Source organism: Ips typographus, linkage group LG4 (genome assembly GCF_016097725.1).
Source record: "Ips typographus isolate SLU linkage group LG4, UJ_Ityp_2.0, whole genome shotgun sequence".
NCBI lineage: Eukaryota > Metazoa > Arthropoda > Insecta > Coleoptera > Curculionidae > Ips > Ips typographus.
In genome coordinates this window covers 1,227,745-1,251,027 of record NC_138425.1, presented here as the reverse complement: position 1 = coordinate 1,251,027, position 23,283 = coordinate 1,227,745, and the positions used below count along the sequence as shown (strand labels likewise).

Sequence of the window (23,283 nt, the reverse complement as noted above, 5' to 3'; positions counted from 1 at the left end):
CTGGCAACATCTTAGCAGCTTAATTGCCGGATGAAAACAAAGGAAGTACTATGAAAATTATTTTATTATCAAAACAATTACAATTAGGTAAGTTTCCAATCTATTAAGCGTAAGAACAGGTTTAGGCCTGTGAATCGAAAATAAAATGTAAAAAAGTTTCGTTTCGCAAATTAACACCTTCTCTCAGAGCACAAAAATAAAAAACTTAACAACCATACACAGAATACAATATAGAGTATGTACAGATTTTCTTGTTAAAACAACACTGTTAAATTCACATTTTACAACAATTACGTACCTACTAAGAACCATTAACAATTCAATATAATATTCTCGTCAAAACATTAAAACTGGAAGTATATGACGTCGCTAAACCAAAACGACGAAGGAGTAGAAAACTGTATTAATAAATGCAATCCATTTATTAAAGATTTTTTTTTTTTAATTCTATTTTTTAAACAATTCCGTTGCGGAAATTATCCACTCAAAGCATCAAATTACTTAGATATTACAAAAAAACTTGCATGTTTTTAGTAGACAGTTCCTGAAAAAAATATGATATTGGGATTTATCAGACTTTGAAGCAACAAAATACCCTAAATTTCAAAAATCGTACATTACGCTTAATATAGTTATAATACTGAAATAACTCAATTAATCTTTTACGAAAATTAGAATCAAAAACCCACCCATACGTCACTAAATTCCAGCCATTTTGATTATAAAATCGTTACAAAAAGAGATTAAACTTCGGGGATTTTTGATTCAAAACTAGAGCTCAATTACAGAAAAACTGCGATACTCTAAGATCATAAGCACACGTCGCGATGGGAATCCTCCTCGATTTCTTCGGCGTGCTGCTTCAGAAGAGGACTTCCGTCGGTTATTCTAGATTTGCTGCCCTTTTGACTACCCCGACCGGAGGGAAACGGGGGCGCCAGAGGCCCGCAAGGGGTACAGGGCGCCGAACGTGATAACCAATTTTTCGTAAACACTAAAAACAAAAGTGAGTTGATTGAAGGTAGTTTTGCTAAATAAATTTGACCAATTACACAAACTACTCACTGTGTAGAGATTAACGTTGTCACTTACCGTTTGGAATCGCCTTTTTGCCGGAATTGACTGTTTGTACATCGCCCAAGGGCATGTACATCGTTTTGGGGCGCACCCTATGAAAATAAGGGCGACTCTGATTGGTGCTGGATGACGCAGAAGGTGGATGGGGGCTTTTCTGCGCAGGTAATTGTTGAATTTTATCCAGCAATTCGCGCATCTCCACCGTAGGTGAAGTAGCCCGTGGTGGAGAATCCGGAGTACCTTTAAACAGAAAATTAGTTAAACACACTTTCGCTGCATTTCTGATACTGTCAAATTAATTGAATTAGACTTACCTAAATTAGCTAGACTGCTAATATCTGAGCCTGTCATGCTATTAGTAACGCCCAAGTCTTGCAAAATGGTGGTAGCTTGAGGATGCGTCTGTTCCACCGAATTGGGCGCGCAAATAGATAAATTCAGCAAGGCCGAAAACACCTCCTCGTCCTCGGTGGAGTCTTGGCTACGTTGAGGTGCAGGCCTGCGCGGCCTCAAAATTGGCCTCGTTGGAGGTGGAGAACACGTTGAAGACGACGAAGGTGCTTTGCTTACTGTAAACCACACCATCAAAATAACCACAAAACAATTAAATCCTATTTTAGAGTACCAAGTTTATTCCCTTCCCTATTCTCCTCTCTGTTTGTATCTGGCACATTGTTGCCACTACCATTTTGACTGACCAGAGAACTATGAACGAGAGGGAGTGCCGGAGACGCAGTCGGTTGCAGTGAGGCGCTGGGACTGTGCTGCAAGACCTGGTGGTATTCCGTGGTGGTGGTACTGGAAACTGAAGAAGTGCTGCGAGGCAGACGACGTTCGGAGCTCGAAGGGCTGGCGTGCGCAGGTGAGTCTATTGCCAACTCCTCCAAGCTTGCAACGTTGGAATAGGTAGGTGGCACCAAGTTTGCCTGGTTTTACTCTCTTTAATACCTTTAGAAAGTAAATTTGTGAATGTGTCATACCTCGTTAACAGCGTTACAAAGAAAACTGGAACTTATAGAGTCGTTTGTGCTGGTTGCGGAAAGAGAACCTGAAATAAGACACAGTTATACAACAATGATACATTTATGGAAATTTTAAAATTTTATAAATTGTGACCAACTGTCGAATGATGAGTTGAGCAAACGGTGAGTTTTACAGAAAAAAATTATTTTTAACAAAAGTTGCGTTTTACCGAGTTGCATACAAGATAAAAATTGCACAACCCTAACTCAAACTGTTTTGGAGATATTTAAGAAAATGTTTGAAAAAAGTGAATCAACTTTGACTCCCTATTGCGGTCAAACGGTGAAACTTAGCCAGGTCCTGTCAACGTCACGTGATAGCCCCATTCATTAACTATCTTTGATCATCTGACATGTTTACTCAGAATGTTTGAAATAAGCGAGTTATGGACGCTTTTTTGGAAAAGTGCACCGAAATTTTGTCCAAATGACTGTTTTGCCTGGCCTACTATACCGACCGCGGCCATATTGGATTTCAACCTGTCAAAGTGACTTTTTTTACTAAATTTGCCCTGAGGAAAACGAATTTAAAGTCGGTTTTGCTCTAACTGCCGCCATTTTGTCACTGACCTGGTAAATAGGGCATTTTTGACAGTTTTCAGGGTGTGGCACCCTAAAAAAATGACATTTCGACAAATGACACCTCACGTCACATTTCCACCATTAATCTAAATTTATGAAGGCAGAAAAAATCAATTTTTAAAATTAAAAATTTTCCAAAAAAAATTCCTGTGGTCTTCTCTTAGAAAAATGTCAAAAATCTAATTTTTTAATTTTTTACGTCAAACGGTGAGTTTTACAAAAAAAAAATATTTTTAACAAAAGTTGCATTTTACCGAGTTGCATACAAGATAAAAATTGCACAACCCTAACTCAAACCGTTTTGGAGATATTTAAGAAAATGTTTGAAAAAAGTGAATCAACTTTGACGCCCTATTGCAGCCAAACGGTGCAACTCAACCAGGTCCTGTCAACGTCACGTGATAGCCCCATTCATTAACTATCTTTGATCATCCGACATGTTTACTCAGAATGTTTGAAATAAGCGAGTTATGGACGCTTTTTTGGAAAAGTGCACCGAAATTTTGTCCAAATGACGGTTTTGCCTGGCCTACTATACCGACTGCGGCCATATTGGATTTCAAGCTGTCAAAGTGACTTTTTTTACTAAATTTGACTTGAGGAAAACGAATTTAATGTCGGTTTTGCTCTAACTGCCTGACTTGCTAAATAGGGCATTTTTGACAGTTTTCAGGGCGTGGCACCTTAAAACAAATGATATTTCGACAAATGACACCTCACGTCACATTTCCACCATTAATATTTAAAATTCCAAAAATTTCTCCAAGAAAATTCCTGGGTACCTCTTAAAAAAATGTTTTATGTCAAAAATCTAGTTTTTTGATAAGGCCTATAACTGTCGAATGACAGATTGAGACATAAGCGCAGATTGATGAGCTGATTTCAATTGAATCCAATTTGTGTAGAATATGTAAAAGCTTCTGTTTAGAGCCATATACCACCAAAGACACAAATTGACTCATCATATGAAAACCAGCTATACGCAACCAACAATACACCGTAAATTAGTAATTATTAAGCCATTGAGAGCGTATAGTAAGTGATACAATAACTAAACACTCCCGAAACAGGACAATGTTCTCGTTGGCAGCGGGGCTAAAACCGCCACATGAAAGGGTCATAATCCCTTTAGGAGGCGCAATTTTCATTAGGGCCCTATTATATACCACCACCAACGGGTAATTACTCACCAATACGAATAAAGCTCCTGAAATACTGAAACAAGTATCCTGTCGAACTATTATTATTTTTGATAACGGGCTCGGCAACGTTGCAACTAATCACCAGAGGATACATGTCCGGTTTTGATGTCACCTTAAAAAGCATCGAAACAAATTAGAAATATCTCTGGTTGCCTATATATGGGACAGTACTTCTGAATATGGAGGTGGAGGCGCTTGGAAGTTGTTGCAACTGTTGTAGTGAGGCGGAGCGTAACAGGAACCAATCGAGTCCGGCTCTGAACAAGTCCGGTTCCGATTGGTACCCGATCTGCAACAGAGCCGGCCTTGACTGTGTTTACGCCACAACGAGCACGCACACAGGATACCCGCTATTGTTGCAGTCACTGCTAACCAAAAGTACCTGAAAATTGTTTTGTTTAAGCAAACTTACATTTGACATTTGTCACGTGTGATACTCTATTGTAAACGATTAGCGCTGTCACGTGATAACTCAGTCAGATTGCAAAACAGGCATGAATAACAATCAGTTTGGTGATTGTCAATTTGAATAGAAAAGCCATCAATAAAACTTACCAGTGTCCGAGAAACAACGGGTTCGTAAATACATTTCCAGTTTGAACGGTGGGGGGTCGTAAATTGGACGAGGCCAACAGTAAACAGCAGCCAGTCCTGCAACATTTCTCCGGGGGTGGACAACTGTGACCGCCATCGCACTTGTTAGGCGCTAATTGCTGCACCGGTAATGGTTTTTCTTGAAAATTCACTAATTGGACGAAATCTAGTCACTTACGGTAGTCATAAGTTCGGAGGGCTCTGTATAGTTCGAGCGGGCGGCGATGAACGTGCAGAAACAGCAAAAAACTGTAGCATGGCACCTTATTTTGCCGATCGCGGGCTCGTCGTGGGCCAATGCGAATGGAAGACTTTTTGCTAACAGAAAAATCAAACTGATTTAACCACCAAAACGTTTATTCAGATTTAGAGATATTTTGATTACATAAGTCGCTGAATTATCATATTAAAGCGCACTTACACGACTGACTCAACACTGGTGTGTTTCACAAATCTAAAAATACATTACGAAGCTAAATATTTCAATACCAATCAATGGTAAACAAGGGAAATAATCAGATAAGTGACGTTCGATTAGACACGCTACAAGCCTGCAATAATTACGATACAATTAAGAGAAATCCCACTCACTATAGTTATTATTGACATAAGTTTTATGTGTCCTAAGAAAAGGCCAGTTGCTCTGTCTCTGTTCTGCTTATAGCAAACTGAGCGAAACACAATATGTATGGACGTATGTCTGATATCAAATGTCAAAGTTTTAACTTTTAAAGTGTCAACTGTCATTCACTGTCAACTGTCACATTATAATGTCGTTGGTGGCAGGTTGCCGTATTCACTTTTAGTTTTACCATGCCCAGACACACTAAAAAATATTTTTGCAGCTTTTTACTTCGCTCTGGAGTAAGAAACGATGGGAAACGAATATACTGTGCTATTTTTGTTAGACAATCCCTTTTGGCTTAGACAGCATGAATTTAAATTGACATTTTGACGTTTCAGATTTTCCAATTTTTTCCGAAAAATTACCGGAAATTTTCTAGAAAATGTTGTATACCTAACCTTAACAATTTTCAAAGTACTCCTTTCTGGACAACACATTTCCGGTATAGATGCTTCAATTTTTCGGTAGCGTGACATTTCTACTATACAGGTGTGGTAAATCCAAAAGCGACCATAGGAAAACCGTGTAACGGACAGAGAAACGTAGGTAATTGCATGCGCGGGAGAAAGACAATAAACGGAAAAAATATCAAGTAAGCCATATTTTTAGCGCGCTGTTGCCAAATGCCGTAAGTATTCAATACCCTCGACAAACTTACGGCGTTTGGCAACAGCGCGCTAAAAATATGGCCTACTTGATATTTTTTTCGTTTTCTGTCTTTCTCCCGCGCATGCAATTACCTACGTTTCTCTGTCCGTTACACGGTTTTCCTATGGTCGCTTTTGGATTTACCACACCCGTATAAGGTGGTCAAAAGACAATTTCAACGGCTACAAATTGGTATATTGAACCACCCCGTAATTGTCAAAATAACAGAGTTATGGGCTGTCAAAGTGAAAACTGTCAAATTCAAACTTTACAGCAAACAACTCAGTTTCAACAGTAAATAATTCAGTTATTTGACATTTTAGGAAAAAAACACTATACAGGGTGGTGAAAAGAGAATTTCAAGGGCTACAAATTGGTGTATTGAACCACCCCGTAACTCACAAAATAACAGAATTATGGGCTGTCAAAGTGAAAAATGCCAAATTCAAACTTTACAACAAACAACTTAGTTTTAACAGTAAATAACTCAGTTATTTGACATTTTAGAAAAAAACCCTATACAGGGTGGTGAAAATAGAATTTCAAGGGCTACAAATTGGTGTATTGAACCACCCCGTAAGTGTCAAAATAACAGAGTTATGGGCTGTCAAAGTCAAAAAACTCTCAAATTCAAACTTTACAACAAACAACTTAGTTTCAACAGTAAATAACTCAGTTATTCGACCTTTTAGGAAGAAAACATTATACAGGGTGGTGAAAAGAGAATTTCAAGGGCTACAAATTGGTATATTGAGTCACTCTGTAACTATGAGGGTTGTAAAAAGTAAAAACCAAGCTTTATCATTATTTTGCTAGTAATTGTCCAAAAATTACCCTCCATCCTAGCCGAAGTGGCAATGACGCAATAAAATGGTGACGTCAGATTGAAATTCACTCATGTCCTAGATTAGTTCCAAAGGTTTTCATTGATATTTTGCGGTCTATGGCCAAAAAGGTTATTTTGAGTATCAAAAAGCATTGGGCAACATGGCAACAGTGTGTTTTTAAGGTTAGCAAAGGACACAAACATCTTGATTGACAATTGACATTGACAGTGCTTCCAGTTGTTTCATCTTGTTTTATCAGAATAAGTTAAAATGAGATAGACATTGTAAACACTGAAATCAAAATATAACAAAATCAATGAAATGACATGTCACGTTCCTGGAATGACACACATAGACCTGTATGTTTGGTTGCTGGCAAACAGTAGGGATCCTTTTATCAGCGCTAAACAGTAAAAAAGACGGTTTTTTGTTAAATCAAATGCACACAGTTTTAAACGCCAATCTGGCTCAAAACATATTAAATCGCTTCATATATTGTTTGGAGGGTTGCCAACTAGTTTTGGCGGTCTCACGGCCAAGTTCTCTCTGCCTTCAACCCGAATAAAATGCAAACGGAATGCGGGAGCACCATTGAATCGCATAATATGCACCTCCGGACGATAAATTCACTTTAACTTGTGTGCAAAGAAGACTTTTCGGAAAGTAGTTTTTGTGATACTACCTACCTTTAATAGTAGAATTATTATTTGATAAATTTTGCAGTATAATAGAAAAATCTAAAAATACTTTTACATGTAAAGTACACTCATCACGTGCCTCTACACGAAAAATTGAAGCAATTTGTGTAACAAAAGGCTTGTCTTTGCCACCCAAAGTGAGGCAGTCTCCACTCCCACGTATCAGCACGTGTGCGGTTTTTAGCGCTCCCTCTTTGTTTTCTGTTTTATTTCTCCTCTTGATACACTGAATTAATGAACAGTTTCCATTTTAAGCTGCCCGAGGCAAAACCATCAAAGGTTTTCCTAAGACTACAGTCGAAATTTAGCGGAAAGTTCAAAGGTTGGATGCTTCCAATTTTAGAATCCGTCCTGGGGGTTATGTACTAGAAGGTTATCGCAAAGATGCTTTATGATAGACGGAGGAGGTCATGTGGTGGGAAACCTCCCTTGATGGTTTGTTTTTCTAACGCACGAGCGTAAACAAGACAAAAACTGGATTGAGTCAATAAGTTTGAGCGGTTGTCTCTGGACAAAGACAATTTCTCCCTTAACTTTTATATAATAACGGTTGGCAATGAGATTATATATGCCATTTAGTATCGATTAGTGCACTATTTTTATATCTTAACTTAATATGTGAAAACACCTGATGGTGACATCTGTATGTGAACAACAAAAACAAATAACGCAAATCTAGAAACACTATTTCCAATTCATTACTCCTCAAGAAGTTTCTATTTTCATTTTGACCAATTTCACATTACATGCTTGTACAAAATGCGTGAACAAACCAGGAGAAAGAAAAACATCCTGTGTATCATATCATATTTTAGAAAAATTTGCCCTACTTTAATTGGAAGGTCATGTGATTTTTATGTAAACAATGAAGAATTTTTCAAATCTCCCCCATCTGACACTTTAACCCCTACCCTCCCTATCCTGTTCCTAATTAATTGCACATTTTCATCTCAGACTTTCTCCTCCAGCTTATATAACCCCCCCCGGGTGCCTTTTACAGCAGGCAACTTTGTCCTAATTGAACGTAGCGAAAAACATACCCTTTTTGCATACCAAAAAACACTCACCTGATTTCGCATAAATAACGGGGGAGTTTAAAATTTTGCTCGCGAACAACCAACACACGATTTAATTGAGGGGGCACCAGATGCGTCGTTTCACGAAATTAGGTCTCGCAAAGGGCTGACGAGCGTCTTGTGATCGACGCCATCGCACTGTCCCGTTTTTGGCGGCGTCGTGACGTAAGGGGCGGCGGCGCCGATCCGCCGGCGCCGGATTTTGCGAATATGTCGCAAAAGGGCGGACTCGGCGCGGGGAGGACATAAGGGGGCACCGAAAACTCCAGTCCAGATTTTTCGATGTTGGATGCTGTACGATGCGGTCTTTGTTGTTGATTTTCCATTTCGTGTGGCAAATAAGAACCTGATATTTTAATAAAAATCTGTAATTTGAAAATAATAATGCAGAATAAACACAGCTTTAAGACTGTTTGCAATGGCTGGAAAAATCTTGAAAAGTTTCTTTAAAAAGCAGCATTTGCCTAAATGTCAGGAAAGTGGGTCTGTGCTTTGTGATTGGTCAAAAAAAAACAGCAAGCTGAAAGCTGCTTTTTTAGACCAATCACAAATTATACAAACAGGCTGGATTTACGCAATTGGACCTGTCAAATAAACGTCACTTCAAACAATAATTAAAATACTAACACCCATAGAAACGTTAAAGAACTGGGATTGTAGCCCGTTTATTACTGCAACCAACAATACACCAGGTTCACATCTGCTCGTGAAAGATGTGGCAACATAGGGCGCTCGGAACGCCTGTAATAGACAAGAAAGGCAAATGATGACGTAACCGCCACGGGAAAATAAATGGACCATATTTCTTTCGCTGTATGCGTTTAGTAGCGCCATCTTTTGGTGTTCAATATAGTCGGTAGAATTCCGATTATCAATAATCTGCCTTACAATGACTGTATCCATCAAATTTCTCTTAGTTTTCTGCTATCTAGCCATTATCTAACCTAACCTAACCTAATTTTCAGTTAACTTAAACTTTTAGGGTACAGAAGGAAGAAGCACAAAAATCAGGTAGGTACAGAGAACTGGCCTCTCTAGCTCTTCATGTTACCGAGATATTGAATTTCAAAAAGTGGTAAAAAAAAAGACCCCTAATACCCCCCCCCATTTTTTCAATTTTTGTGAAAAATTAAAGATTTTAAAGTGCTTTTTTTGTACTTATTTCACCTAGGTAATTTAAAGTCGTTTGGTATAAACATGTCCTTTGCTGTGCATTGGAACCCTGCTGGAGCAAAATTAACAAATCTGAGACTTTATCACCCTGTATCTCGGTAACAACGCATTTTCGAACACAACTTTATTACAACTTTTTGCTTAAAATCGAATTCTCTAGTGGCCGTTTGACCCTGATTTACCCTGTATATTGGTAGGGTCCTGGTAGTAATGACTCATTACTCACGGGTAATGGTAATGGTATCTACACTAGTTACAAACAGTTGTAAAAAATATTATTTTGCATTGGTTCGAGCAGGGGGCTTGGCTTACCTTGCACCTTTAAAGTGGTTACAATGCTACAGTCCTAAGGGCAATTTAGCGGTACCGATCAGCGGAGGTGGCTAACTCGGTCGTCGCACGTCGCCTGAGACCGGCCACACTTCCACGTTCCCACGAGAAGGCCCCCCTGCGATCCCCCCTCGCGGCCCACACTAAAAACCACACCGCAAAAAGGTTGAGAGCGAATTGGAAAAAAAAAAGAACCAAACCGTGGACGTGAAGCATTTTTGTTCATGAATCAGTCAGTTTCCATTTTGAAACTATACCTATATACTCAACCTAACTGGTTTCCAACTGAAAACTGGAGAAACATTGACTGATTTTCTGTCTTAGTGCCCAATAGTTGTATATTTTTTTCAGATTATTAGTTGGGGATTCTCTTTAGAAACAGACCTTATCATATTTAACGCTTCTTGGACTCCCATGTTAAATGTAACTAATTATACATAAGAGAAAAAACTTGGAGGTGGTATTGCATATACCTAAAACTCCTACAAGAGTAAGTTTTACCAGTTAATATGGATAGACTTTGATTAGAGTTCCAAGATCCAACTATTCTGTGTGCGTTGATGTTTTTGATCAACTTTGGAGCACTATTTTACAATTTACTCTGCCTTTACTTAATTTCTATAAGTAAATAATTAATTCCAACAAAAATTGTCTTTTCAAATAATTGGCAACTTCCCAAAATGGTGACGGAAACTAACAGACAATGGCCAACATGCACTCATTTATCAGATGAGTAATTAACAATGTGTGTTCTTCTAGTCGTCATCTCATTTCAGGCGCAAAACTGATGCGGACCTGGGGGTCATCCAACACCTGTGGGTTATTATTATTAATTGGAATCTGCCTCTCGTGGGCATCCTAATAAATCCCGGCGAAAAGAATAATTAACGGTTGGACATTATCACCCCGGTATAAAAATAATCGCTTAACAAGACCTTCCATTAGCAGCTAATTGGATGCAATCCCTTGTTTCCCAGAACGAACGATCGGGATTAACCAGACTGAGAAAGAAGGATGATGTAAACGAAGTTCTATGATTTCTTTTTTTAATCAAACTGGTAACTTAGTTTTAGTTAAATCGTTATAACTCAGCTAAAAAGCGCAAATTCGCTGGACAGTAGCAGCGTCAGACCAATTGACTGGCGTCCGATTATTCGAATTCCTCGAGTCTTTGAGCACTCGCCGCTCGTGTCTGGCCTCCACAAGTTGCAGCAAGGTGGCGCCCCTCACCCCGCTTCTGTTTTGGCGATACGTGGAACAAAGGGGCTCATCATACACACACCACATTGGGCCTGTCCCACAATTTTTTTATTTTATTTCATAACTACAAAGACGAATTGAAAATATTATACCCGTATTTTTTTGTTTTCAAAAATATTAAGTCTAAATAGAAAAAAATGACGATAAAAACTACATTAATCTCATGTTTACGGGTTGGTGACGTACTACACTATCAATCAATCAGCGACAAGAAGTGAAACAGTTGGCGTGCAACAGCCAATAAAATCGCCCAGAATTACGTACGTCACATGCGCGCCAAAACAGATCTTTTAAATTTAATGGACAAATTCAAACTAATGTAGGAACATTTACGACCATAATTTTTTCTTCAAGAATATGAAAAATTAGTTTTTTGTTCCTATTCTTTCGATTCCAGTCATTAAAACAAAAATTTATGATATGTGGGATAGGCCCTTTGTGCCATCTTCTTGTTTTGCCCGGCATGTTGAGTATAACATATAACATGCCGTATTGTCATGGTTCTTCTGTGAAGTTTGGTTTACGTTATATCCTTGAGTAATCGGGAATTATATAAAAAATAAAAAAAACACCACAAAACTATTTATTGTTGCAGAGATTATGGGATACCCGCCAAATTGGACTTTTTTAGTGGAGGCACCCAGAGATCGAAGTGGATTCCGAGAAACTGGTTCGCGGCCGGGACAGGTAGCGCCCTGTAATTAATCGCTTCATTACTGGTGCGGTCAAGATGAGAAGCTGCGAGGTACCACGCTTTTCTTCTTCAGGTACCGTCGTCATTCATTGGGAGCGTTTTATATTAGGTAGGCATACGTACTAAATGCCGATATCATTTTTTCATTTAAATCTTTTAAGATTTAGAAAGAAGAAGAAGAGAGAAATTACTGCTTTGCATTGTCTGTCAAGTTGAGACTTTTCTATATTTCAGTTAAAAAATTGATGTCGATGAGAAGGAAAAATTAATAGTTCTATTTATGGTTCATTTTTTTTCCCGTGGCGTGACGTAACCGTAATTTCTCCTTTAAACCTCACAATATCTATCTTTCATTAAGCAATTATAAATGAAAATGAGAAAACATTATTGTTTTGAAAAAAACATTCTAAGAATCTCACATGTTTTGCATGCAATAAACGCTTTTTTTTTTTTCGAAATCTGTATAATTTATCGGTGCGTTTATTACTGCAACCAACAATACACCAGGTTCACATCTGCTCGTGGAAGATGTGGCAACATAGGGCACAGTCCCAACTGACAGTCGTCTAAACATTTTGAGGTTAGGAATTTTAAAAAGTTGAAAAACACCAAAAACTACAAACAGAAGAAATAAAAACTTAATTTAGGGTTGTTTAGGTTTATTAATTAGTGTTGTTATTTGCGAGACCTTCGTAGAATTTAAGATTTTTCTTCACCAAACTGGAAAACTTGCAACATTTGGTGATAAACAAAGGCGGAAAGTTCCAATCAAACTTTGGCTTGGGAACAACAACCACATTCAATTTAAATTATCTGGAAAGAACATCACAGATAGGTGCATTCAAACGAGTCACTAACAGCCCAATACCAACGTTTCAAGAATTATTCCATAAAATTTGCAAGAAAGGAAAGGCAATGTGTGTATCCTGGGGACTATTAAATCCTAAAGCAGTGTTTTAACTTATAACAGAATTGTTGGTGTTTTAAGAACTTGCTTCTTGGTTTTGTGATATAGATTGCTTATTTATTTCCTTTTGTAAATTTACCCAGCATTAAATACATATCAATATTATATATTGTTGTGTGATTTATTTAATATGTTTTTTCAATTTCAGTTCAATTTATTGTAAGAGCAGGTAGGTACCTCAGTTAAAGAAATTATCTAATTTTATGATTATTTATGAAGAAAACTAGACTTCTTAGATAAAAAAAGAAACTTGAGTGTACTTGTTTTATTTGTATATTTCATAATGTGTAAATAATACAATTAAAATAGTAATTTAACTTACTATCTGATGGAAAAGTATTTAACAGTAGCACCATCTGTTTCTAGCCTTATAGTCAGAGAAGATATGGCAACATTTATAAGGGCTAATTCTGCAAAATAATGGCATTTGATCAAGTTTATGTATTAAGTAACTTGTATCTTTCTAATATTACCTGAAACTTACTAGAAATTTGTTTTTTCAACACTCTGCATATGGATTTTGACAACACCATTATAACCATAGCTTCAAACACCTTTTGTTTAGATTCTTTTAGAACAATTGATAATGGGACTTTTTAAATTTGGACCCTTTCAAAGCATGATAAGCAAACTCCAGATTAGGCAAATAAAGGTACCTGAAACATAAGCTATTTAGTATTAGCAGCTCATTAATACCCTTACCAGAGTCTTTTTTATAGTAATAGGTAAATCACCTTGTCAGCTTCTGCTAAATACACCTTTACTCTATATCCATGTTTCTTCGAGAACCACTGGCTTGAATAAACTTGGTTTTTGTAGTGTTCTTGTAAAAACTCTTCTTGGGAGTAGGTATATGGGCTGTTTCATTGTGACAGTGTTTTCTATTAGAAAAGGCATCCTTTTCTGTTCCACAAACTCTAGTTTCTTCAGAATGTTTCACTGGGCCCCTTGATAGTTGTAAAGTGTATTAAGAAGGTGGCATTTTCAAAACTGACTACCGAAACACACACACATTATCTAGTCTCACACGTAGTATCGCAGTTAAATCAAAATACTCCTTAAAATATTGTAAAATTTACATCAAAAATAAAAAATGTCTTTTTGTTTACTTTGTGTTAACAATGGCGGCCGATTTTCATTGCCGACGTGACTAGATGACGCCAAAATTCTATCACGCTCGGAACGCATGTAATAGACAAGAAAGGCAAATGATGACGTAACCGCCACGGGAAAATAAATGGACCATAGAACATTTTATACAGGTGTGGTAAATCCAAAACCGACCATAGGAAAACCGTGTAACTGACAGAGAAACGTAGATAATTGCAGGCGTGGGACAAAGACAGTAAACGAAGAAAATACCAAGTAGGCCATATTTTCAGTACGTTGTTGCCAAAATCCAAGATTTTTAGGCGTTTGGCAACAGCGCGCTCAAATTTTGGCCTACTTGATATTTTTTTCGTGTTCTGTCTTTGTCCTGCACATGCATTTATTTATGTTTCTCTGTCCGTTACACGGTTTTCCTATGGTCGGTTTTGGATTTACCACACCTGTATAATGCAAAATGCAAGTACCATGCCGTATGGACTGAAGACTGAACTGAAAACTCTTTACAAACCTTCTTGACCATTATTGCAACGAAGATTGGTCTGAAAGTAGATTTCAGAAAATTCACCACACTCAAATTACATTTCGTAAAGCTACCTTCAATGTCGAGTATGCTCCACTAAGTAAATGACACCAAAGTTAAAAATTAACGAACCGTTTTTCTTAAAAGACATCTTCGGAAACTAGAAACCAGCCACCGACAAGGTAACTAACCAGCTTTTTGAAATTCGAAACTTCCGAAAATTGGGCAAGCACGCGCAAATTTACAGACAAGGAAAGTTAATTGGGGCGCGTTTATTGGTCTGAAACATAATAAAAAAAATCTTTTTGAAAATAATTGTTTCTTGAATGTGTACAAAAGTTTGCAATCACACTGATAAATTGTATAATATTGGTACGCATTTATAAGTTTTCTATGTTGAATTGTTTCCCTTATACAGTTTCTGTTTGCCTGCTTATGACGACGGTTATAATGTAGCTGCACTTCTAGATCCCAGCACAGAACTAAAAAAGATAACAACAAAACGTGTTTTATACTTTCTGGAGTCCTAATGTCCAACGATTCCTTACGGAATGCCAAAACCTTTACGCTGATACTGTTGCATATAAAAAAAGACAATGGAATGAATAACGCAACTCTAAGTTTTTCAAAAACACACTGCCACTGATTTAAACCTAAACCTTATCAAAATGATTATGCCAAACAAAGTTAAACTCCGTTCTCCATTTTGACTTTGGATGTTTTCAGTGTTTTTCCTCAGTCGGTGGTTTGCAGTCGCAAACCGTTTTTGCTAACTAAATTTACTTCCGTTCAGTGCCGAACCGCTGACGAATACCGTTCCTTCGATCAGGCGAACAGAAATGTTGTGAGAAACTTATTTACCTTAAAATTTATTCCAAATTTTGCTAGAACTGATCTTGCCAATAAATTCGTTTCCTAATTTTCTCTTCTACTTGCACTCTTCGATCATATATGTATGTAATATGTAAGTAAGAATTGATTGACATTGTAGCGAATGATTCTACATACGGTCTCGCCAATAGCTCGCCATTGATTGACAAAATTGTAAGTGACATCGGGTTCAATGACAGATATTTACAAAATTGATGTTTGTTTATCCATACACACTCTATCACATATTCCTCATTATCAAATAGCTAGGACAAATCACATGTGTAAAAACTCTAAAATAAACTGACAAAAACGTCGCTTTTTTCTTTCTCTTCGCTTTCGGAGCGCAAGGGAATAGCAGATATACCAGCGCATTTTCTATTTCATTTATTAGGCAAACAGAAAAAATAAGAGTTGGTTTTAGCAGTAGACACTGGCCAAGTCCGTTCGGTGCGGGCACAATTCATCCAATCTGGGACAAAAGCGAAGCCATGGCAAACCGTCGGTTAATGCCGTTCTTTTAATCAGGAACACAGAAGGAAATAACGTTTTTGATGTGATCACTATTTAGAAAAGACTGTTTGAAACTTTTCCGAGTAAAGCTTCTTTTTTAATTCAACAGATCAATTTAGAAGTGAAAGCAATTCAACAGTACATATTATTTCACTGAGTTAACATAGTAAGTTTACTGATTTTAGATTTTGTGTATAAGCTAACGTACCAATTCCACTTTAAGGTTCCTGTTCTCCTGATGTGAAAATAGTCAAAATCGCCTGACGTCCATCATTGTCGAATTCCAAGAACGATTTCCTCCATACGTTGCTAGATAGAGAGAGATATAGATCTACGTCATCAGTCGGTCACACCCAATGGTGGTTTTTTATTCAGTTTTGATATTATTTCACTCCCTGTTATATAAAAAATACAGTTCTTTTTATTGATTTTTTATTAAAAGGCTTGAGTAGGTTGGCGATAACTTTGTCTGTCTAATGAGATCAAATATCAAAACAATTGGACAGCTATCAGTTTTCCCCTTCATCTTCTACGAGCCTGTTATTTGTGAACAGAAAATCGACCGAATTGTGGGGTTAAACAAACGTGCAAAGGTGGGTGCGTGTTTTGTTTTTTTTTTATGGAAACTGTCACAATATTTTTTTGCACTAAGATGATATGGCTTTATGACATTTGACTTGCATGTCACTAACCAACTCTATCTACAATCGAGCATAGGGGTCCGATATTTATTTTAAAAAATATAAAATAGTTTAATTAATTTTTTGAATGGTTCCTCCCTCTTATGAACGAGCATGCAAGTGGCTTTATATGACATATAATTAATTCAAAATCCATGTATGACGCAAATTTAGATCTTGAAACCTACTAGGTACATATGCAATCAAATAAATAAAACAAAGATGATTTTGTGCCTTAATTTAAAAATTCCTTGAGATGTGTGTTCGTTTTCCAATGACATGCTTTCTACGTTCCGTTTTATTGGGAGAACAAAATAAAACGGGTACCAAAGACAAAATGACACCCTCTTTTAACCATGATGGAAATCCCCTTCAAATTCTGTTATCCTAATAAAAACGGAGCATGTCTTTGGCTGTTCTGCGGGGCAATATGGAACGAACGACCAACCAACACGTCGTTACATGGGGGGCAGCCATAAATCAGAAGTGACGTTATTTTGACAGCTGGTTACGTGAATACTTTTGTCAGAAACATCAAGAATGAGACCTTTTTTGTTGATCAAAGTACGTCACAAGATCAAAAACTAATTTAATAATCGAAAAATCGCATTTTAGTGCATTCAGAAGTTTTTAGGATGCAGCCATTTATCTGGAGCAAATTGGACGCAGTTTGATTGATTCCTCAAGATTAATCAGGCTTTATCATAAAGTGTCGTATCAAAATTTGGCACTACAAATATTTTCAAGAAACTTTGGGTGAACAGAATGCTAACCAGCTAAACAATCCATATCATATTTTTGTACTTCTCTACCTCCCTGATTTTTGTGCTTCTTCCTTCTGTACCCTAAAAGTTTAAGTTAACTGAAAATTAGGTTAGGTTAGGTTAGATAATGACTAGATAGCAGAAAACTAAGAGAAATTTGATGGATACAGTCATTGTAAGGCAGATTATTGATAATCGGAATTCTACCGACTATATTGAACACCAAAAGATGGCGCTACTAAACGCATACAGCGAAAGAAAATACTAAATAGCTTATGTTTCAGGTACCTTTATTTGCCTAATCTGGAGTTTGCTTATAATGTTTTGAAAGGGTCCAAATTTAAAAAGTCCTATTATCAATTGCTCTAAAAGACTCTGAACAAAAAGTGTTTGAAGCTATGGTTATAATGGTGTCAAAATGCATATGCAAAGTGTTGAAAAAACAAATTTCTAATAAGTTTCAGGTAATATTAGAAAGATACAAGTTACTTAATACATAAATTTGATCAAATGCCATTATTTTGCAGAATTAGCCCTTATAAATTGCCGTATCTTCTCTGACTATAAGGCTAGAAACAGATGGTGCTACTGTTAAATACTTTTCCATCAGATAGTAATTTAAATTACTATTTTAATTGTATTATTTACACATTATGAAATATACAAATAAAATCTTTAAAAAGTACACTCAAGTTTCTTTTTTATCTAAGAAGTCTAGTTTTCTTGCCTGCTCTTACAACAAATTGAACTAAAATTGTAAAAACATGTTAAATAAGTCACACAACAAAACCAAATTGATATGTATTTAATGCTGCTGAGTAAATTTACAAAAGGAAATAAATAAGCAATCTATATCACAAAACCTATAAGCAAGTTCTTAAAACACCAACAATTCTGTTATAAGTTAAAACACTGCTTTAGGATTTAATAGTCCCCAGGATACACACATTGCCTTTCCTTTCTTGCAAATTTTATGGAATAATTCTTGAAACGTTGGTATTGGGCTGTTAATGACTCGTTTGAATGCACATATCTGTGATGTTCTTTCCAGATAATTTAAATTGAATGTGGTTGTTGTTCCCAAGCCAAAGTTTGATTAGAACTTTCCGCCTTTGTTTACCACCAAAGGTTGCAAGTTTTCCAGTTTGCTGAAGAAAAATCTTAAATTCTACGAAGGTCTCGCAATAACAACACTAATTAATAAACTTAAACAACCCTAAATTAAGTTTTTATTTCTTCTGTTTGTAGTTTTTGGTGTTTTTCAACTTTTAAAATTCCTAACCTCAAAATGTTTAGCCGACTGTCAGTTGGGACTGTGCCCTATGTTGCCACATCTTCCACGAGCAGATGTGAACCTGGTGTATTGTTGGTTGCAGTAATAAACGGACCGATTTGTCTGTGATTATACAGATTTCGAAAAAAAAGCATTTATTGCATGCAAAACATGTGAGATTCTTAGAATGTTTTTTTTCAAAACAATATAGTTTTTTCATTTTCATTTATAATTGCTTAATGAAAGATACATATTGTGATATTTAAAGCAGGAATTTGTCAATACGGCAACGTCCAAACAGGTGATTAAAAAGATGGATAGCCTAGCTTGTAATAAACGACGTGCGTAAATTTCAATATGGCGGAGCACTTACCGGAAAAAAAATGAACCATATGTACATACAAGCAATACAGATTAATATACCGGGTGCTAACAGTTCCATGATACAAAATATTCTCAATACCATTTATATAATTCCAGGCAACCAAAACTAAGTATATTATTATGTTCAAACAAAAGCAACACAGCACGTTGCCTCATAAGAGTTAGAGTTTTTACTAGTTCATGTAAAGTATTATGTGATTTTTACTTAAAAATCCTTATGTATAGATTTAGAATTATTGTTACGGTAAATAGTCAGAAACCTGTAACAGTGATAAAAAATCGATTTGTAAAGTTGATTATACTTAATGGTGTGTATTTGTTAAATGCAGTTATCGCCACCATTTGCCGATTGTTTGTTCGAAACGATTCCGGAGTCCATTTAGCGACCTACCACTAATTGTATAATTCCCATAAGAAAGGCGTTTAGGCAATTGGACCAATTGACAATTAATTTGAGTGTCTGCGCTAACAAGTCGTGAACTTGTTGCGATTAAACCCTCAAGCCCATCTACACGTGATGATTGAGTTTTTTGCGTAATTGTACCAGACAAGGTAAGGCACGCAGAAGGGTCATGAATCTTTGTAAATACAACGGATGATATAATCTTTATCAACCTGCCTTCAGACGAACAAGTAGAGGAAGTCAATATTGTCTTTAGCCAGGACAAACATTGGCTCAACCTGTCCCGAGTATGCCGCGCTTATTCTCACGACTAATCATCTTATCGCCAGCATTTCTAACAAATATTTACCCTCACAGTTCGTGCTTATTGCTTATAGTTTAATTGACAGTGGCATTTCATCAATATGGTGGGCCACTCTGTACAAAATAATAGTGTCCCTGACTCAGGCCTAAATAATCTCTCTGGACTCGATGGACTTCCATTAATGTGGGAGGTAAGCCAATATAATAATATATTGTGCTTATGACACCCATATGTATTTCTAATAAGCCGATATACCAACAATAAATGGGCGTAACCTGGATTACTGATTGATGCAATAGAACATTTCAATTATTACTAGACATTATACGTAGAAAAAAATCAGTCAACGTTGTAAGTGGGAATTTTGTGAAAGGTACTGCGCACCATGTTTTATTCTAATCGTAAATATTTGCTTAAAAGAGAGGGGTACAATATTATGGATCTTGTTTGTTTGTAGATAAGAATAAGGTAAATGTTGTATTTGATAGCAATGCCGTCATGATCCCTATACATTCTAACCTGAAGAGTTAAATTGTAAATTAAGTAGAGAATTTACTATTTATAGTAATAATAATATGTACATACTCAAAAAAGCTATTCTATAGAGATAGTATAGAAGGTATTATCGAAAGTCTTATTATTGACTTAGCCAGTACGATTCGATAAAAACGATATCAAAAATCTAAATAAGAAGCTGATGCTCTTACATAATAATATTTAGTTCTTCAAACGTTTTTTTTTTTTTAGTTATATCTTTTTGTAGTCGGTTTACTCGGTATAATTTGTCGCTTGGTTTATTAAAAAAGGAAACAAAATATCGGCTACGTGACTTCCATTATCAAGACAACACTAAACAAATCTCGTAGGTTTTAGTGTTTACGGTGGCAATTAACGTCCCATGGGTTATTTGTCATATTCTGACTTGTGTAATTAATTAATGCGGAGTTATTTCACAAAGTCTCGCGCTCAATGGAGCCGAATTAGTACTACGATTCAAATTGATCTGTATTTTTCACGTTCAAATGGTTTAAAGGTTGGTTTTTCAATATTTTACCAAGACATTTTGAGTACTGTTTAAAGGTTTTTGTAAATGTATATTTTTCGTGTGTCGAAGTGACGTAATTTGATAGTTCGTCACTGAATATTAAGTTTAGTAAAGTAAAGTTACTGATTTGGTTAAATTTGCACAGAATGATAAATGTGCCAGTTATTAACTAAATTATGTCAGTCTAATATAAATAAGGGGGTGTCTGCAGTTTTGCCGCTTAAGTTTCGACTCTGAGACCCCTTTGTATTAAAAGGAATCCGGATGTTGATAATCAGTCGGCTGGTTATTGAAACTACACATATAAAGCCGATTCAGAGTTGGTGGTGCACTCACAGTTCTTTACAAAAAAAAAATCATCAGCAGTTTGAACGATATCAACGTTATAATAAACAGCTCTTTTATCATGTTTCATAACTATAATAGCGAAATTATCAAGTCTGTTATCAATGCAACGCGTCTGTGTGTTTCCTTCGCATCAACGTTTTGTTCTTTTATAGTTTCCGACAGAAAAACAACAACAAGGTTTTTCATTGGCCGGCTCGATTCAAAGAAATAACGCTATCGCGTTATTAGGTCGACCGGACGACTGCAGCCAATATAGTACGATCTGACATTGAAAGGATAAGACTGTGATGGTCAAGCAATGTTGAAAAGCAACCCTTACTAAAAAAGTGTCTCAAAAAGAAAGATTTTTTCGCACGTGGGTTAACAGGAAGGCCAAAAGAAAAACAAGACCACACAGAGCAATTATGAATTCCGAAGAGAAGTGACCACTTCCTTTGGACGTGATCGGAACGAATCTGGTCACGTCCGGCGTTTACTGCTTTTTTTCTACAGTTAAAATCCTATGGTTAAAATCCTTCAAAGCTGTTCGCGGTCACGTGTCAGTCTGAAAAGATGACGCTTTTCCCGTAGATCAAAGCGGCGAATTATAAAAACGTTTCAATTCAAGACGGAACGGGCACGATATATCGTTTTAATGAAACATGATTCAATTCAGAGTGAGATTGAACTATTGGCAAAACTAGAAAAATCTTAAAACTTGACTGAAATGGTACAAAACTCTGTATGGTCCATTTATTTTCCCGTGGCGGTTACGTCATCATTTGCCTTTCTTGTCTATTACATGCGTTCCGAGCGCGATAGAATTTTGACGTCATCTAGTCACGTCGGTAATGAAAATCGGCCGCCATTGTTGAGAAAATGTAAACAAAGACATTTTTTATTTTTGATGGAAATTTTACAATATTTTAAGGAGTATTTTGATTTAACTTGTTTTTAACTGCGATACTACGTGTGAGACTAGATAATGTGTGTGTGTTTCGGTAGTCAGTTTTGAAATGCCACCTTTTTAATACACTTTACAACTATCAAGGGGCCCAGTGAAACATTCTGAAGGAACTAGAGTTTGTGGAACAGAAAAGGATGCCTTTTCTAATAGAAAACACTGTCACAATGAAACAGCCCATATATTTACTTACTCCCAAGAAGAGTTTTTACAAGAACACTACAAAAACCAAGTTTATTCAAGCCAGTGGTTCTCGAAGAAAAATGGATATAGAGTAAAGGTGTATTTAGCAGAAGCTGACAAGGTGATTTACCTAATACTATAAAAAGGACTCTGGTAAGGGTATTAATGAGCTGCTAATACTAAATAGCTTATGTTTCAGGTACTTTTATTTGCCTAATCTGGAGTTTGCTTATTATGTTTTGAAAGGGTCCAAATTTAAAAAGTCCTATTATCAATTGCTCTACAAGACTCTGAACAAAAGGTGTTTGAAGCTATGGTTATAATGGTGTTGTCAAAATCCATATGCAGAGTGTTGAAAAAACAAATTTCTAGTAAGTTTCAGGTAATATTAGAAAGATACAAGTTACTTAATACATAAATTTGATCAAATGCCATTATTTTGCAGAATTAGCCCTTATAAATGTTGCCATATCTTCTCTGACTATAAGGCTAGAAACAGATGGTGCTACTGTTAAATACTTTTACATCAGATAGTAGGTTAAATTACTATTTTAATTGTATTATTTACACATTATGAAATATACAAATAAAATCTTTAAAAAGTACACTCAAGTTTCTTTTTTATCTAAGAAGTCTAGTTTTCTTCATAAACAATCATAAAATTAGATAATTTCTTTAACTGAGGTACCTACCTGCTCTTACAATAAATTGAACTGAAATTGAAAAAACATGTTAAATAAATCACACAACAAAACCAAATTGATATGTATTTAATGCTGAGTAAATTTACAAAAGGAAATAAATAAGCAATCTATATCACAAAACCAAGAAGCAAGTTCTTAAAACACCAACAATTCTGTTCTAAGTTAAAACACTGCTTTAGGATTAAATAGTCCCCAGGATACACACATTGCCTCTCCTTTCTTGCAAATTTTATGGAATAATTCTTGAAACGTTGGTATTGGGCTGTTAATGACTCGTTTGAATGCACCTATCTGTGATGTTCTTTCCAGATAATTTAAATTGAATGTGGTTGTTGTTCCCAAGCCAAAGTTTGATTGGAACTTTCCGCCTTTGTTTACCACCAAATGTTGAAAGTTTTCCAGTTTGGTGAAGAAAAATCTTAAATTCTACGAAGGTCTCGCAAATAACAACACTAATTAATAAA

The 23,283-nt window shown here is 36.2% G+C and overlaps 1 protein-coding gene and 2 long non-coding RNA genes across 6 annotated transcripts; 1 reads left to right on the top strand and 2 right to left on the bottom strand.

Annotated features, from left to right (window-relative positions):
• Positions 1–46: 46 nt before the first annotated feature.
• Positions 47–8,502, bottom strand: LOC145728454 (uncharacterized). 3 transcript variants are annotated; one of them, XM_081978709.1, is made up of 10 exons: positions 8,343–8,502; positions 4,656–4,795; positions 4,439–4,596; positions 4,055–4,265; positions 3,872–3,995; positions 2,058–2,125; positions 1,703–2,003; positions 1,392–1,646; positions 1,093–1,317; positions 47–994 (listed from the first exon to the last, which is right to left on the bottom strand). In XM_081978709.1, the coding sequence occupies exons 2-10, from the start codon at positions 4,662–4,664 to the stop codon at positions 810–812; spliced, it is 1,536 nt and encodes a 511-aa protein (XP_081834835.1). In that variant the 5' UTR covers positions 4,665–4,795; positions 8,343–8,502; the 3' UTR covers positions 47–809. The 3 variants fall into 3 exon arrangements, with proteins under 3 accessions (XP_081834835.1, XP_081834834.1, XP_081834836.1); XM_081978708.1 differs by lacking the exon at positions 8,343–8,502 and adding an exon at positions 4,899–5,058; XM_081978710.1 differs by lacking the exon at positions 8,343–8,502 and adding an exon at positions 4,913–5,035 and having other exon boundaries at positions 4,656–4,812.
• LOC145728456 (uncharacterized) lies at positions 4,463–22,720 on the top strand. Of its 2 annotated transcripts, XR_014178090.1 has the most exons (5): positions 4,463–4,604; positions 11,710–11,917; positions 15,700–15,954; positions 16,012–17,696; positions 22,561–22,720. It is a non-coding gene; the product is annotated as an uncharacterized LOC145728456 (long non-coding RNA). The 2 variants fall into 2 exon arrangements; XR_014178091.1 differs by lacking the exons at positions 15,700–15,954; positions 16,012–17,696; positions 22,561–22,720 and adding an exon at positions 11,970–12,870.
• On the bottom strand, positions 13,026–17,362 carry LOC145728457 (uncharacterized). Its single transcript, XR_014178092.1, has 5 exons — positions 17,281–17,362; positions 15,997–16,179; positions 13,510–15,838; positions 13,249–13,431; positions 13,026–13,185 (listed from the first exon to the last, which is right to left on the bottom strand). It is a non-coding gene; the product is annotated as an uncharacterized LOC145728457 (long non-coding RNA).
• Positions 22,721–23,283: the final 563 nt, after the last annotated feature.